The following is a 17,127-nucleotide window of genomic DNA, read 5'->3' on the forward strand; positions in this document are numbered from 1 at the left end:
GTCAAACTGTATTTGTCCATTTACACAATAATGGTCCTCTAACTCAATCACACACACACACACACACACACACACACACAGACACACACACATACACACACACACACACACACACACACACACACACACACCAGTCCTCCTATAACAAAGTCAAACTGTCAGTTAGCAGACGTGTGATCTCCACCCACGAGCTCAGAGACCTCAGAGTGTCTCCACCCATGAAGCTGATCTCTGCTCACAGATGTTTCACTCTGTGTAACGTCTTTAACAGCTTCCTCTTCCTCAGCCCTGCACTATTTTTATGCATCTGCACTCCTCCTCCTTGGTTTCAGCTCTAGGGCCTTTTTTCACCACGAGACTGTAAACATGATTGTTGGGCTTCATGTCTGTTCTGAACAGTCATTTAAGATTAGTTAGTAAATAACAATAAGCTGATGTTGTTCATGAGACTAAAGTCATCTCACTGTGGTAATGTAAATATAATATGGCCAATATTATAGTTATCATATTAATCATGATTAGTTATTACTGTTGTAATAGTAATTTTACAATGTATGTTGAAGAGATATTACTGCCCTCTGTTGGTGTGTCTGTGCATTACAAGCAATAAAAGGTGTTCGTTAAAAACATCAGGTTATGGGCCCAGAGGTCGCCAAGGGAAGCTGCTAACACGTTTTCTTTTGGGAGTCATAAACAGAATTGTGGGATTCACAATGGAAGATAGACTGTTTATTGACAAGCTGAGTGGACCGGAGAATTGGGCAACGTGGAAATTTCAACTGGAGCACCTGTTGAAGGCAAAAGGACTGTGGGGTATGGTACAGGAGACGGAGCAGTTAGCTGCGGATGCTAATGCCCAAGCGCGAGCTGAATTTGAACGGAAGAAAGAAAAGGCATTTTCAGTGCTGGTACTGAATGTAAGTACACCCCAATTGTACTTGATAACAAACTGTAAGACCCCCAAAGAAGCATGGGAGATGCTAAAAGCACAGTTTGAAAGAGATACTGTTGCTAACAAGCTATTTCTGAAGAAGAAGTACTTCCGGTGTGAAATGAAGGAAGGAGAACATCTCAATGATCATTTAAAGAGGATGAAGGAACTTACTGATCAGCTAGGGGCAATAGGTTCTGTAATTGAAGAGGAAGATGTCACGGCTGCCGAGGCGAGCTGTGTGGAATAAATGAGGATCCAAGCGCAGGCAGTCGTAGAGGAGTGAAGGTGATTTATTGAACACAAAAGAATGTGAACAAACAGCAAACGGGGCTCGAACTAAACTAAACTGGGAAACGACTAAACTACAGAGCACCAACCTGAATGAAAAACGAGCAGAGGAGGATGACGATGAACAGCAGGGAGAAGACACGGTGGATACACAGACTGACACTGAGTAATACAGACGAACCGGCAACAGGCAGGAGAACACACAGGGCTTAAATACACACACCAGTAATCAGGGGATGAGAGACAGGAGGGCAACACAGCTGGGAGAAATCAGAACTGACGGGACAGGGGAAATGTAAACTGAACATACTCACATCAGACATGAACCTTCAGAATAAAACAGGAAACTAACAGACACAGAGAACCAGACAGGACACTGAACTTGACAGGCAGACTCATGAGCAGACACTAACACCATGGCCAGACAGAGGGAACACAGAGAAGTGGGAGCAGGCAGGCAAAGAACAGAAACCTAACAAATGGCAAAATCACAACAGAATACACACTCGGAATGAACAAAAGCATAAAGAAACACAAAACACTGAGTCCTCAGACTCAGGACCATGACAGAAGATCAAATTGTCACCCTTCTAGGTAGTTTGCCACCCAGCTATGCAACTGTTGTTACTGCTTTGGAGACAAAGATGGACAGTCTGACACTACAGTTTGTTCAACAAGCCTTTATAAATGAGGAACAAAAGCGAGTGCTTACTGACAACACCACTGTGTCCAGTAGTGTATCAACGATGTCATCTCAGATGCATAGAAATGAACAGAGTGGATCAAAAACAGTGGGAGCAAACAGCTCCGACTCATGGAGATGTTACAAATGTGGGAAGGAAGGACATATCAAGCGTGACTGTCCAAGAATTAAAAAGAAATACAAGGCCCACAAGGCTAAAAGCGTGGTGTATAAGGACAAAGAGGACTCATATGAGGGAGCTTTTGTTGTAAATGAGTCACGTAAAAGTGATGCACAACAAGAAGAATAGTTAATTGATTCAGGAGCGTCAAAACACATGACATGGAATAAAGAAGCTCTACAAAACTACCAAGAGTTTTCAGAACCACAAACAGTGAAACTCGGTGATGGCAGAGTAGTTGAGGCTTTAGGTCTGGGCAACATAACAATGAAAATGTCATTCAGAGTTAGTAATGGAAAAGATGTCACAATGTATGACGTGCTGTATGTTCCCAAATTATCAATGAACCTTTTCTCAGTGGGAGCTGCTGCCAAGAAGGGAAACACAGTGAAGTTCAAAAGGACTCATTGCTACATAAGAGGAAAGAATGGAGCTCTCCATGGAATGGGAACACAAAGATCTGACGGACTGTATCAGCTGGATATTGAGGGAAACTGCACAACCTGTTTAAAGCGTCAACTGCTTCAGTTCCAGCAAGTATGTGGCATCAGCGTCTAGGTCACACTACAAATCTGAAAAAGGTCAAAAACTTGGTAAAAGGAGTTAGCTTTACAAATGAAGAGGAGGACATTTTTTGTGAAGCTTGTGTTGAGGGCAAATTATCAAGAAAACCTTACAAATCAGTGGGAGAAATATGAACAAAACGCAAGTTGCAATTAGTGCATAGTGACATTTGTGGTCCTTTTCAAACTGAGTCACTAGGAGGAAAAAAGTACTTTGTGACTTTCATTGATGACTACTCCAGATGTTGTAAAGTGTACTTCATAAGAGAAAAAACGGAAGTCCTGAGCAAGTTCAAAGAGTTTGAAAGAATCTTCTCAAATGAATGTGGACAGGGAGTAATAAGACTCAGAACTGACAATGGTGGGGAATACACATCTAAAGAGTTTCAAGAATATTTGAAAGCTCAAGGCATCCACCATGAAATGACTGTACCACACACACCACAGCAAAATGGTGTTGCAGAGAGAAAAAACAGAACTCTAGTGGAATCAGCTAGAAGCATGCTATCACATGCAAAGTTGCCAAACACATTCTGGGCAGAAGCTGTTGCTACTACAGCTCACATACAGAATAGGCTCCCAACATCTGCTTTAAAGAACGAAACACCCTATCAGAGATGGTATGAAAAAAACCCAGACATTAGCCATATGAAAGTATTTGGTTGTGTTGCTTATGCTCATGTTCCAGACACAGAGAGAAAGAAGCTGGACAAAAAGGCAGTGAAAGTTCGTTTCCTGGGATATGCAACCAATGCAAAAGGCTACCGACTGTGGGATGAGGAAAAAGGAAAAATACTGATTCGACGAGATGTGGTCTTCAATGAAACAGAGTTTAAATGCAAACAAAGTGAAAAAGATCTCAGTTTGGGGAATGAGGTAACACTAAACACGGGTGAAAGACAAACAAGTACTGAGGAGACTGTCGCCAGTGAGGCAGCAAAAGGAGATCAGCGGATCAGAAGACCTCCAAAGAGATATGGATTTGAGGAGTTTGCTGATGCAGCTACAGTTGATCATTATGCAAACATTTGTTGTGTCACAGAACCAAATACACTGGAAGAGGCTATGTCAAGTCCAAATGCAAAGGAGTGGAAAGAAGCAGCTGATTTGGAATATGAGTCACTGCTAGAAAATGGCACATGGGATTTAGTGGATCTACCAAAGGATCGCAAAGCAGTTGGATCAAAGTGGGTCTTTAAAGTTAAGCATCACAGTGACGGACAAGTGGAAAGATACAAGTGCAGACTTGTTGCCAAAGGCTATTCACAGATTTATGGTGCAGACTATGATGAAACATTCTCTCCAGTTGTACGATTTGGTTCAATTCGTACATTGTTGTCATTTGCTGTGCAAAACAATCTAAATGTGCATCAAATGGATGTTGTGACTGCATTCTTGAATGGACACCTGGAAGAGGAAATCTACATGGAGCAGCCAGAGGGTTACACCAAACCTGGGCAGGAACATCTAGTGTGCAAACTAAACAAGTCAATATATGGACTGAAGCAGTCTTCACGTTGCTGGAGCAAAGCTTTTACAGAGTTCATGAAAAGTATTGGTTTTACACAGAGTATTTCAGATCAGTGTGTGTTTGTTAGAACAGGTCAGGAGTTGGAAATATTGGCTGTGTATGTTGATGATCTGATTTTGATTACAGAATCAACAGAGAGCATGAAGAACTTAAAGGGCACTCTGAAGAAACACTACAAAATGAAGGACATGGGTGAGCTATCCTACATTCTGGGCATCTCAGTGGTCCAAGACAAGGACAAAAACCATGTTATGCTTCATCAGAGGCAGTATATTGAAAACATACTACAAAAGTATGGAATGGACAGTGCCAATCCAGTAGCAACTCCAGCTGACACAAATGTCAAATTAAGAAAGAGTGATGATGTCAGTCAACCTGTAAACCCAAGCATGTATCAGTCAATGGTTGGAAGTTTATTGTATGCTGCCATGGCCACACGACCAGATATTGCACAAGCAGTGAGTGTGGTGTCAAGGTTCAATACAAACCCAAACACTACACACCTGACAGCTGTGAAAAGAATCCTGAGATATTTGAAAGGAACTCTAAACCTGGGGCTCAAATATCAAAGAACAGAAACAGGAACCTTGGTTGGGTATTCAGATGCTGATTGGGCAGGTGATCAGGACGATCGACGTTCTACAACTGGAAACATCTTTCTACTTGCAGGAGGTGCAGTCAGTTGACTTAGCAAGAAACAAGCAACAGTTGCACTTTCAACTGCAGAGGCTGAGTATATTGCTTTGAGCCAAGCTGCACAAGAAGGAGTTTGGTTAAGACGACTACTAACTGAGCTTGGAATGGAGACCACAGCAACAGTGATCCTGGAGGACAATCAAGGAGCAGTTGCAATCGCAAAAAAATCCAGTCGATCATGCAAGAACAAAGCACATAGACATTCGTTACCACTACATTCGTGAATGTGTGCAAAATGGACAAATCCAGATGAAGTACTGCTGTACAGAAAACATGAAAGCTGACATGTTAACCAAACCGCTGCCTAGACAAAAGTTTGAGTATCTCAGAGGGAAGATTGGACTGTGTTCAATTTAAGAGGGTTATCATATGCTTAACATGCCTATACTATGCTTATGTTAAGATGGTGAGCATTTAACTGTAATGAAGAATAATAGTTTTGTCTAAGATGGACACAGTACATTTTTTGTGTGAGTTCAAAACAAAAGAGAAAATGTTTATTTTCTAGTAACACCGTGATATAGGTGCATAATGTTGTTTTTTGAAAGAAATAAGCAATGGCAGTCAAGTAAGTGAACTCCATGGTAAAATTAAGTGGGAGTGTTGTAATAGTAATTTTACAATGTATGTTGAAGAGATATTACTGCCCTCTGTTGGTGTGTCTGTGCATTACAAGCAATAAAAGGTGTTCGTTAAAAACATCAATTACAGCAGTGAACATGAACATAACTGTGTCTGATAGAATGAAGAGTCGACTGATGTATGAAATATTCCTTTATTGGGTGAGAAAATCAGACCATGTCATGCCTGCTGTAAGTCACACAGGACAGACATCAGAGCCTTAAACAGGCTGACGTCTGCTGAATGGGTCAAACTGGGCAGAAACACAAGAAACAAGCTGCTGTGTAACCTGTAACAACAAACCCACAACACAAATGTGAACAACTGTGTGAGAAAATGATTACATACTGTATGTGTGACAGAGACACAAGATGTTAATAAGTAAAAACATTTAATGTGGTTCATACAGCACCAACATCAGTGACCTCAGGGGGATTATATGGATACATATGATACTGATGGAGGCAGCTGACAGGAAGTGTGGGTGTGGCCTCAGGGCCTCCATTACAGGTCCTTCCTGCTCTGATTGGAGCTCTGAGGTCAGAGGGGGTGTTTCATGATGTCTGAAGCTTCCTGACAGTCAGCAGCTTTGACCTTTGACCCACATGAAGCTAACATGTGACACAGAGTCAGGATGCTCCGTGGAGATCCATCAGCACAGCAGAAACACGCTCGGGGTCATTATAAACGTCTAATGTTAGACAAACAGCTGCAGAACATCTGGCTGAGGTTAGTTAGCTGTTAGCTGTTAGCAGAGGAAGGCCAAAGCAAAGCTGCATCCTCATCTTCCTCAGGGCTGAATAACAACAGATACTGTATACACACAGGCTGCTCTTCATCACCAGCTCCTCCTCCTCAGACTGTTTCTTCAGCAGTCAGACGCTCCTCTTCATGGCTCCTGTTCCTGAGGACACAGAGGACAGAGCAGCTCAGCTCATGTGTCCACAGGACGATGTGTCTGTGTGCAGACGGTGACAGGGAGAGGGGCGGAGCAGCTGAAGGTGAACGGGCACCTCCACCCCAACAATCTTAACACAACCAACCATATCAGTATAAACAACGCTGTCTCATCCTGTAACCTCACATTAAAAAATGTTTTAGAAACTGGATGAAAGAGAAGGAGGAAGGGAGAGGACTTGAGGATGTAATACAACGTCTTAAAGACACAAAGAGCTGGATGACACCCAGCTCTATCTGTCCATGAAGCCAGATAACACACACCAATGAGTTAAACTGCAGGAATGTCTTAAAGACACAAAGAGCTGGATGGACGCTAACTTTCTGCTTCTTAATTCAGATCAAACTGAGGTTATTGTACTCGGCCCTGAAAAGCTTAGAAATATGGTATCTAAGCAGATTCTTACTCTGGATGGCATTACCTTGGCCTCCAGTAACGCTGTGAGGAACCTTGGAGTCATTTTTGACCAGGACATGTCCTTCAATGCACATATTAAACAAATATGTAAGACTGCTTTCTTCCATTTGTGCAACATCTCTAAAGTTAGAAATATCCTGTCTCAGAGTGACGCTGAAAAACTAGTTCATGCATTTATTACTTCCAGGCTGGACGACTGTAATTATACTGTAATATAAAAATGCTCTGTCCTTCCTCCTGGTGTAAAAAAGATTTTTAATGTTAGTTTTAATTAAAAATTCACAGTAAAAAAAATCCAGCACATATGAACAGCAGATAAGAAAAGCGAATGGTTCAGTCTAACATGTGAGACGTTAAACTTAGTAAAACGATGCAGTTATGAAACGTAACTTTAACCTCAGCCAAACCCATCTGCTCAGTTGTAAATAAACCAGCGACGTAAACGTGACCGACAGACAGAGCCTGAGTGAATGCAGTCCAGTGTTTAACCACTGAGAGCTGAACTCAGCTGAGGTTTCAAAGCTGTGATATCAGCTGCTGATAAAGTGCTGTGTTCTGTTTCCAGCCGTCATCTGTAACCCAGGTCAGCCACTCTGAGGGAAACACAAGCTGCAGCAGCTCTGAGCTCAGGAAGCTATATTTACTTATCTTGTGCACAACATTGCGCCGTCATTGCGTTATATCCAGCTGCAGCTGCCACCTGTGACCATCACCAGGTAACGTGGGCGTGTTTGCTGAATCAGCAGCAGGTGTCAAACAGCTGACAGGTGAGCAGCATGTATGCAGGTAAACTGAGGGCCTGTCGAGCTGATCGCTGGTGTCCTGAGGAAAATGTTTATGTTAGAGAAACACAAGGACACGAGAGCAGGTGGAACGAGACGACCGTTCGGTGAAAATGATGCAGATGCAACATCTGGAGCACACAAATCTAACCGGTTAACGTGAAAACCAGTTAAACTGGAACCCCGGAGCTGTGAGCTCGGTGCACTCTGGTTCTGTGGCAGCTTCATGTGTCAAAGCCAACCCAAACACATTTTATTTTGAAAGGTAAAACTGAAGCGTCACTGACCAGCATCACTCAAACACACACATGTTTGGACCATTACTGACCGAGGTGACGCAGTAAGTTCATTTACTTAGGCTCAGAAGGTTAGTACAGTAATCAGATTACACCTGCTCACATCAGGTGAGTGAGAGCTACCTTTAAGTTTACTGCAGAGGAACAGAAACAAACCCAGAACCAGAACCAGGAGAAGCCCAGAGACCAGACCTGCTACAACTGGGACCAGGAGAGAGGGAGGAGGAGGACAGGTGGATGCTGGGAGAGGAGGGGAGGGAGGACACGTAAGAGGAGGAGCAAAGTTTGTGGAGGTGCTTGGAGGAGGAGGACAGTGAGAAGGAGGAGGATGGATGATTTTGGGAGGATCTGCAGGAGAGATGATGAAGATGGTTCAGTCAGTTTATTATCAGGTCACAATGTTACATCAGCTTTTAAACAGGAAGTGATGTCAGTGTTCTGACCTCTGACCCTCAGAGAGCTCTGAGGAGACTTTCCACCCTGATCAGTAATACACCAGTAGAGACCTTCATCAGCCTGCGTGATGTTAGTGATATTGTTCCCTAGTTTAGCTTCATCAGGTTGACGCCCTTTAATGAAGAAATAAGCTGCGACCGTGTCACCATTCCTCTGTCTGCAGCGCAGAATGACATCACTTCCTGTCCTCACAGGAAGTGCAGGGATCTCCAGGATGACAGCTTTATCTGACCATCAGAGACAAACAGAGTTAATGAGAGCAGAGTCACACAGAGACAGAGACACAGCTGGAACATCTCACCTTTATCGTCTGATTGGACACTGAGGGAGACTCTGTCACCCTGCTGTCCAGAGGAGTCCTCACACCAGAAGGTCTCACTGGGAGCAGAAAGATCCACAACACAGTAGGAACCAAGAAGCCTCCCAAAGCCTCCACAGTCCTCAGTGAGTCCTCCTCTGGTCCTCTTCACTGTCCATCCATCAGCTGTCTGTCCATCATCAACACAACTCAGATCCACTGAAGATCCTCTGAAGACCTGCTGAAGGTTTGGACTGACAGACAGAGACACTGGAGGACACACAGAGGTGATGAAATCATAACTATGTGTTGATTAAAGTCTAATATAAGCAGAGTGCTGGTGTGCAGGGCTGTTAAATGCTGCTGACATGTTATACACTGTTATGTCTACATCAAGCTTCTAGCCTCATAATAAACAGATATTTGTGTTTGTCTTCAACATTCAGATCTTACAGATGATTTGATGTGTGGATCAGCAGCATCACTAATGGAAGCACTTTAAAGAGGAAAAATCTCCCTTATCTCAGCTGTGATCTTTGGCTTTCAGAGGAACAAAGTGTGTTTTCTGTAAAGCTCAGATGGAACTTGGAGGACTAACATGCAAACTGAGGCTGTGTTCAGGACTCTGTCACACTGGTGATGAAGAGCGGCACCAGCAGAGAGTGCACACAACGGTCTGTGCTAATCACACATTCATTTCAAGAGTTTTAATTTACAAATGTTTGAGGAAATGGTTCATCAGGTCTGACTGTAGAGAAATGTTAGAATATGAAGGAGCTTATTTATTGTAATTCAAGCTCTTCAAGTCCAATGAATCACCTGAACAAAGGTAAGTGTTGAACTGTCAGACACACACACACACACACACACACACACACACACACACACAGTAAGTGTATTTGTGTTCTTGTTGGAGTCTCACTGATTGTTTTCACTTCATCTCCTCACCTGCAGAAACAGTCGGTGCAGACAGCAGCAGCACACACACACCTGCAACAGGAGGTCAGAGGTCAGTAAAGGTCAGAGGTTAGTGGCTCCACCACCTTGTGTACCTGCACAGGTGAGGAGCTTCTTTCTCTGTGTGACCAAACAGTCGTCTGTAACTGCAGTCATTACAAAACTTAATGACAGTTAGAACAGTTATGAGGGAGCTGAGTGTGAGCAGAGAGACGCAGAGAGAGGAAATGCTGCAGGCGTTGTGATACTGTATCACAACGCCTCAGAGGAGTCTCAGAGGAGAACTGTAGCTCAGAATTAAACAAGTTTTTTTTAAGCAAAACCATTAACGAATAACTAACCACATGTGCTTAATCAGCCAACGCCTCGGAGGACAGCCGGGAGAATTTGAATACTCTCCAACAACTGCTGCTTCAGAGAGATAGTTATGAAGAAAGCCCCGTCCAAGAACTAGACGCCACCCTCCAGAAGAAATCGCCCAGTAGACTCTCCTAGTACAACATCGTCAGCTGGCAAACACAATCTATAAGTGACTGTCCAGCTTCAGTGTGAGGCTGTGGAGGAGATTTTACACCATGACTGTAAAGCCCTTTGGGAGTTCAGCCAGCAGCAGGTGGAAACACTCAGTGATGAAAACACCTCACTGAGGGACCTGGTGAGCTCTCTTACTGAGAATGTGACCCGGCTTCATATAGAAAAGAAAACAGACTGCCATTGATCTCCAGGCCACGGATCACTCTGTGTTTTCTGCTTTGTCTCACTCCAGTCTTTGATGACTGTACACCTCAAAATGCTGCACAGCCCATATTAAAGCCAGCACTTCTTCCTTAACCAATGAGCAGTATAAATGATGAGAGTTACTGTCCCAAGGAAACAAAACATCAGAATGATTGAATGAACGACTCCATCATCACCAGTCTACAAAGAAACAGCCCCAGCATGCACCTGCAGCTGGAAGGCCTCACCACATGAGGAGCAGAAGAAGTCGCTTCCTCAGGTCGAAGTTAATCGCAGAGCTGAGCAGATGTGTGAGAGGTGCAGATAGAAACCCAGCATGCCCAAGAACTGCATCAGGTCTATTGTAGAGATGGAAATGATCAAGAGCACACTTGGCCCACACAGGGCTGATATTCCCAACCTTACCCTGATAGGTGATCATGGACTGACTGGCATTTGCATTTCATGCACTTCTCACAGTGAGGCATCTCATGTCAGAGCTGGACACAGCTCTGATTCACTCTGCATGGTCTTCAAGTGTTGCTGTAAATCACAACATCAAGGTGAGCAGCACAGCCCTGTAGTCCTGCCACTATACCATTCATTTCTTAGGCCAAAGGCAAAGAAATGTGAGTACAGCAGAGTGTGTGACCAACAGAGCAACCTGAGCCCACTTTGTCCACGCAGTCGTCTGTATAAGGCAAAAAGAATCAACCAGGATTTATGAAGTTATTTTCCTAAAATCTGTGCATGGCTGAAATGTCTGGTCAGTTTTTTTTCAAATGTATTATTAGTGTTATTAACCTTTATTTAACCAGGAAGATCCCATAGAGATTAAAACCTTCTTTTTCAAGGGAGACCAAGATAGGCAGCAGCAAGTGTCTCACAGAGGCAAAACACACACAATTAAACAGAGGCAGCAAGAACACGCAAAAATACATGATAACTAAAAAAATACAATAAAATATGATAAAGTTCAATAAAATTCAATTCAATTTAAAAATTCAGTAAAAATGACAATCAATCTAAATGAAATAGTTGCATGTCATGGACTTGGCCTCAACGGTTCTTAGTTTAGATGTAAAAGTACTTAATGAGATGAATTCTGTCATTTTATGGTGCCACTGGGGTGGCTGTAGCTCAGGTGGCAGAGCAGGTTACTTTTGTCTTTTTTCATACAACCTTCTTTTAAACTCAGACATAATCAATAAGGTTGGTGGTGACGACCCCCCCGGTCATCCTCCAAGACAACCTGTTGACCACACACAGAATGACCAAACAATAAATGGTTTGGACTGAATCCTGTGCTGCTTGTGTGCGCTCTGTTGCCACCAGCATAGGCCAGGAAAACCTTCCTCTCAGTCACAGCCTCGCTCAATGCAACAAGCTCATAGCAGGGATTTAAGGGCTCGTGGAAGTTTTACATTAGCATCCGGACTCTCTGGATGAGGAGTTAACTGGGCACATTTTGCATTAAGCTGTTTAAAATGTCAAAATCTCAAATGTGAGAAGTGAGATTTATTCCAGATTTGCTGTATAATCTATATATGCACTGAATTTGCTGCGTTTTGGTGAAAATGCATCCTCTCTGAACACACTGTTGGAAAAAACTAAAATGGAGTTGATGTCAGAGAGCCGTTCTGTGAGAAGAACCATCAAATGCTCCACCATGTTGATTGGTCAGCTATATTTACACGCATCTGCGACATCGGAAAAATCAAACTTGAACATGAAACTGCAATGTTCCCACAGTCCTCAGTGTACACTAAAACAATATAAAGATAAAAATGCTGCCTAATCATTCATTTAGTGTGAAAGACTACATTCATAGTTGAGCCTAAAAAGCTTTTATTGTGATAAATATTAACAGATTAATGCTCATCCTCACAGCACTTCCACCAATAAAGCAAGTTTGGTTGATTGTCATACATTTAAATTCCCCGAGCTGTTGGTGATGGCACCCTGCTCTGGTGGGGGACACAGTCATGTCTTCCGAGCTCAGTTTCCTTGGGAAGAACGAGGATAAGACACATTCAGTCGAGTGCAGAGAGTCCATTTCTTGGCTGGATCACTCTGTCGTAGCTACTCGGGTGGATTTGACTAAAACACTAGACGAGAGTTGATTTACAAGCACACAAAGACTAAGTGTTTAAGATGAGGGTCTACATTAGTGAAGTCCAGACAAACACACCTCCGTGCTCACAGGTGTACACAACCAGCAGCTGGTCACAGGTGTGGAGGGATGAGTCTCAGGAGCTCAGTGAACTCCAGCGTGGTGTCTGTGTGCGATATGGGTGGAGGTCTCAGCTCCGTCAGTGTTAAAGCTGGAGTTACAGCACTGAGCTGACCGCACCCCTGGCTGTGTGTCAGGGGGAGGGCTGGCTATTGTTTCTACTTCCTGTTTGTGTATGAGGCTCCGCCCCCTACGGGGTTTTTGGTTAAATCTAAAGAGGCTCAGTGGGAACTTCCTGTAGCTGCAGTGTGAGATTGTTTTTGGGGGGATGTTACATCTATTTCAATAATAAATGTTTTGGAGGAATAAACCTTCCTTGTTTGAGCGTGGGCTGTGGTGTGTTCTCCTTTTGCTGCTGACTTCTTGATGTTTTCACTAATTAAAAAAACCACTATACATGTGTATGTACAACACAGTCATGATAGGTTGGCAGTATGCTTGTGCTGTGAGGTCTAACTCTATGTGTAGTGTATTTATTACGTACATTTTAGACAGAGTGTCCTAATACACAGTGTACACTTAAAGTGCGGGCCCCGCCCTGCATGGAGGCCTCGGGGACGAGCTTCACATGAACGAGCTTCACATGAACGAGCTTCACATGAACGAGCTCGATGACAGAATAATGAACGTGAGCGCTTTTAACAGCAGAGGACGTTTGACTCACCCGCTACTTACTCTGTATGAAGCCACACCCATCTCTGTGTGTGTTTCTTACCGATTAAGAGGAGCATGATCTTCATCATCCTCTTCATCCTCTGCAGCAGTCCCGTTGAGCCTCACTGACAGCTGACATCACCGACCGCTCTCAGAAACAGATCCGTTACTCTGCACACAAATAAAGACTTTCTCCTCCCTGGGCCCTTCACAATAAAAGCTCTTTGCAGTGTTGGAATCAAGATAAAGACAGACATATAAATGTGTATGTTTATCAAGGGAAACATGGAAGCAAGACAGAAAGAACAAGGTGGAGGTAAGAACAGGACACAGGTACTCCTGCCCAAGTAACATGATATAACCACACATGCAGCCCAGACATAAAGTGAACCGAGTCATTTATTTAAATACAGCATCGGAGCCAAATCACCGAACCAGCCACTGGTTCCCACACTGACACTGAGTGTTGACTGAACTGAGCCTGTATCGACAGCTGTAACGCACAAAGCTACCTGAGGCGTTGCATTCTGCTCTCAGCTCAGATGTCCTGCTTTGTCCTTTACATAAAAGCAGCTCATGTTGCTTAGTTTTATATTTTATATTTTATATCTTATTTATTTTATATTTTTTATATTTTATATCTTATTTATTTTATATTTTTATTAATTAGTTTATGTTTTTATTTCATTGTTCCATAGTTTATTTATATTTCTGGTTTTATTGTGATTTTTATCTGTGAAAGTGCGACATAAACACATTACTCTTACTTTCCTATGATAAACAGCTAGATGGAGCCACGTGGCTGTTGTAACTCGACCGAGCCTTTACAGCAGAGCCCACAGAGACCAAACTCACAGTTAGAATAAGGACAGCTGTCCTCAGATCAACAGGAAACCACAGGAAGAAGAAGAAGTGATGCAGAGGCTAAAAATACTGCAGGGCTGATAAAGAGGAAGCTGATGAGGGTGTCATAGCAGATCACTCCTGTCACCAGCATGAATGTTATCACTAGTGGGCCTCATGTTTATTGCACCTTCACAGTGGACCTGTTGTAGAGACATCCTGTTCAAGCGAGGTGACTGGTGGTTGTAGCTTTCCTTAGTGTGGGAGGAAGTCAAAGATGAGCTGGACTAAAGGTGTAGGGACGTATGATGTACTGTGAAATGTGTTTTGTTTGAGAGGGGGTATATGTGAGGGCAGTGCCCAGAGATCAGCCTGGTGTTTATAATAATAATAATAATAATAATGCATTTTATTTGAGGGCGCCTTTCAGAAACCCAAGGTCACCTTACAAAAAACACAATTAATAAAAGGAACAGTAGTCATAAAATACATTAAAAAAAAGTTAAAATTACAAAACAGAGCGTGACAACAGATAAAACCAGCATTAAAGCGAATAAGCCAGTTTAAACAGATGTGTTTTGAGCTGTGACTTAAATACGGAGAGGGAGTCAATATTTCTTAGTGCAGGAGGAAGAGAGTGATAAGGTGTGAGGATGGAGCAGTAAGATGAATAGCAGATGATGATCTGAGAGGATGGGAAACAGTGGTGATATGGAGCAGGTCACACAAATATGAAGGAGCAGATTTATGGATACACTTGCATGTAAGAAGTAAGATTTTAAAATTTATCCTGGCTTCTACGGGCAACCAGTGAAGCTGCTGAAGAACTGGGGTAATATGAGCTCTTAACGGAGTGCAAGTTATGACCCGAGCTGCAGAATTTTGAAGGAGTTGGAGTTTATGAAGGGACCTTTTAGGGAGACCAAATAGGAGGGAATTACAGTAATCAATATGGGATGTAATGAGACTATGGACAAGGATGGCAGCAGCATGGGGAGTAAGGAAGGGGCGGAGTCGGTTAATATTACGTAAATGGAAGTAAGCAGACTGGGTTATGTAATTAATGTGAGACTGGAAAGAAAGAGTATTTGGAGTTTGGAGTGTTTCCCTCCACATTGCAGTGTGTTCATTAAACCCACTTCAGTCATGCTCACCGAGGTGTCTGCAGGTTATTTTAAATCTTCCACAACAAGGCTGACAAATGTTCTTAGAGACGTTTTCCACTGCAAACATCAGCTTTGACTCTCAGTGGAGACATGACCGTGTGTAGATCAGGGATCAGGTTCATGGTTGGACTCAGTCGGAGTGTTTAAAGAAGAAGCCGAAGATACCGAGTGAACATTTATCCCTTACACTTTTTCACCTCTGGGTCAAAGGCAAAGTCTCCTAGTCTGGCCTCTATAAAACAAAATAAACAAACAGAAATATACAGATAAACAGATAAACAGAAAGTAAGCGCTAAGAATATATGTTGATCCCGTAACAAATGATAACATTATTTGAACATTACCTAATAAGACTGATTCAGCACAGACAGTTATGTTAAACTTTCCTCTCACCCCCGTTCTCTGCGACCTGCTGGAGCGGGGGGGGCTAGGAGGAGGAGTTGGCCGTCCGACTGCGGTCTGGAGTGTGGGGCCTCCCTGCTGCTGCGGAGTCGGGGTGGTCTGCTTCTCCCCACCGCAGGGAAAAGGGTAACACCACCTGGGTCTGGGTGCAGTTCCCCCCTCCAGGGGCAAGGGTACCTAGACCCGGTTCGTAGAGTACGCTTGGGGAGTGTGATCGTGTGTACAGCGTCTCTTTATGTCTGTCTCCACGTTGGTTGAGTGTGGAGTAAGTGCATATGAGAGCATGAGGGTGGGAATGGATGTTTGTATCTGTGTGTGCCTGTATGTCTGTGTCTATATGTCAGGTTGGGTATCAGACGCCACCTCTCTGGGGACATCTCAGGCCGTCCAAGGTTTGGAGGCCTATCTCCCCCTACCACCACTTCCCCTGCCAGTGGCGGACTCCCTCAGACATCGGTGCGTTGGTGGTTCTTTGTGTCCGGGGGTGGGCGTCCAGGTACACACTGGCTCACTCCTTGGCGGCCGCTTATCGGGGCCTGGAGCCTGGGGCTCGCTCGGGCCACTTCGGAGGTGGGGTGCCCCCGGCCTCTCGGCCTGGGGCTCGGTCACTCAGGCACGGCTGGCTGCCGGCGGAGCTCACGGGCGCGTCACTGCAACCCCCCCTGGCTTCTGCTCCGCGGCTGCTGAATGAGCCCTCATCTGGGACTCTCCTCAGCTCTTACTGGGACAGTGGCGCGGCTGCCCCTCTGTTGGTCTTCCTTGGTCTCTTGTGTTCTGGGGGCCTCTGGATGTCTGGAGTCTTGATCTCCTCCATACCTGCTTCATGCCCTGGAGGACGGGGCTGTGGCCCCCCCACACCCTCTAGCAGATCGTTACATGGAGAAACCTTTGGAATGCAAGCATGCTGATCCACACAGGTATGCACACAGGTGTACACATGGGTATTCACAGACGCGGACTACAGCTTTCTTGGCTGCTGCCTCAAAGCACATTGTGCGCTGTCTATCTTGCGTGCTGCACAATATCGTTTATTATTTAGTATCTACTGATATCTACTGCTAGCTAGTTTATTGTGATGGTGCTTTTTTTTTTATTATGTTGCTCTTTGTTGTTTGCTTTCTCTTCTGTTTTTTTTCTCCATACAGGTGACCCAGGAGTTTTGTTTTGTTTGTTTGTTTGTTTTTTTCTTTCTTCCCCCCCTTCTCACCGTCTCTTCTCCCCTTTGGTTTTCTTTCTCTCCCTCTCTTTCTTTCATTCTTTCTCCCTGTCCTATCCCACAGTCATGTCTGTCCCGTTTGTAGCAACTGAAAATAAAATAAATTCATAATTATAATAAAGGTCAATCAAATGGACCAATATGGCAAGGCCATGATGATCCACTTGGTAAAATAAATCCGCTTGGCATCTTTCTTGGCCTTAAGACAACAATTCTGATGGCTAAAGATCCAAACG

General features: G+C 43.8%; 2 protein-coding genes across 2 annotated transcripts in view; one reads left to right on the forward strand and one right to left on the reverse strand.

The window, feature by feature from the left end:
• LOC120715430 overlaps nucleotides 1-13,452 on the reverse strand; it is a 69,104-nt gene extending 55,652 nt beyond the window's left edge. Inside the window, exons 1-5 of the mRNA XM_040002438.1 lie at nucleotides 13,326-13,452; nucleotides 9,652-9,693; nucleotides 8,707-8,973; nucleotides 8,393-8,632; nucleotides 8,073-8,297 (exon numbers count right to left, since the gene is read on the reverse strand). Of these exons, the coding sequence (XP_039858372.1) occupies nucleotides 8,073-8,297; nucleotides 8,393-8,632; nucleotides 8,707-8,973; nucleotides 9,652-9,693; nucleotides 13,326-13,362 (811 nt within the window). The 5' untranslated portion in view covers nucleotides 13,363-13,452. The remainder of the gene's footprint in view (nucleotides 1-8,072; nucleotides 8,298-8,392; nucleotides 8,633-8,706; nucleotides 8,974-9,651; nucleotides 9,694-13,325) is intronic.
• LOC120715431 overlaps nucleotides 1-17,127 on the forward strand; it is a 133,913-nt gene that overhangs the window by 31,203 nt on the left and 85,583 nt on the right. The window lies entirely within an intron of this gene.

This window comes from Simochromis diagramma, unplaced genomic scaffold (assembly GCF_900408965.1).
Source record: "Simochromis diagramma unplaced genomic scaffold, fSimDia1.1 OVJJ01000519.1, whole genome shotgun sequence".
Classification (NCBI taxonomy): domain Eukaryota; kingdom Metazoa; phylum Chordata; class Actinopteri; order Cichliformes; family Cichlidae; genus Simochromis; species Simochromis diagramma.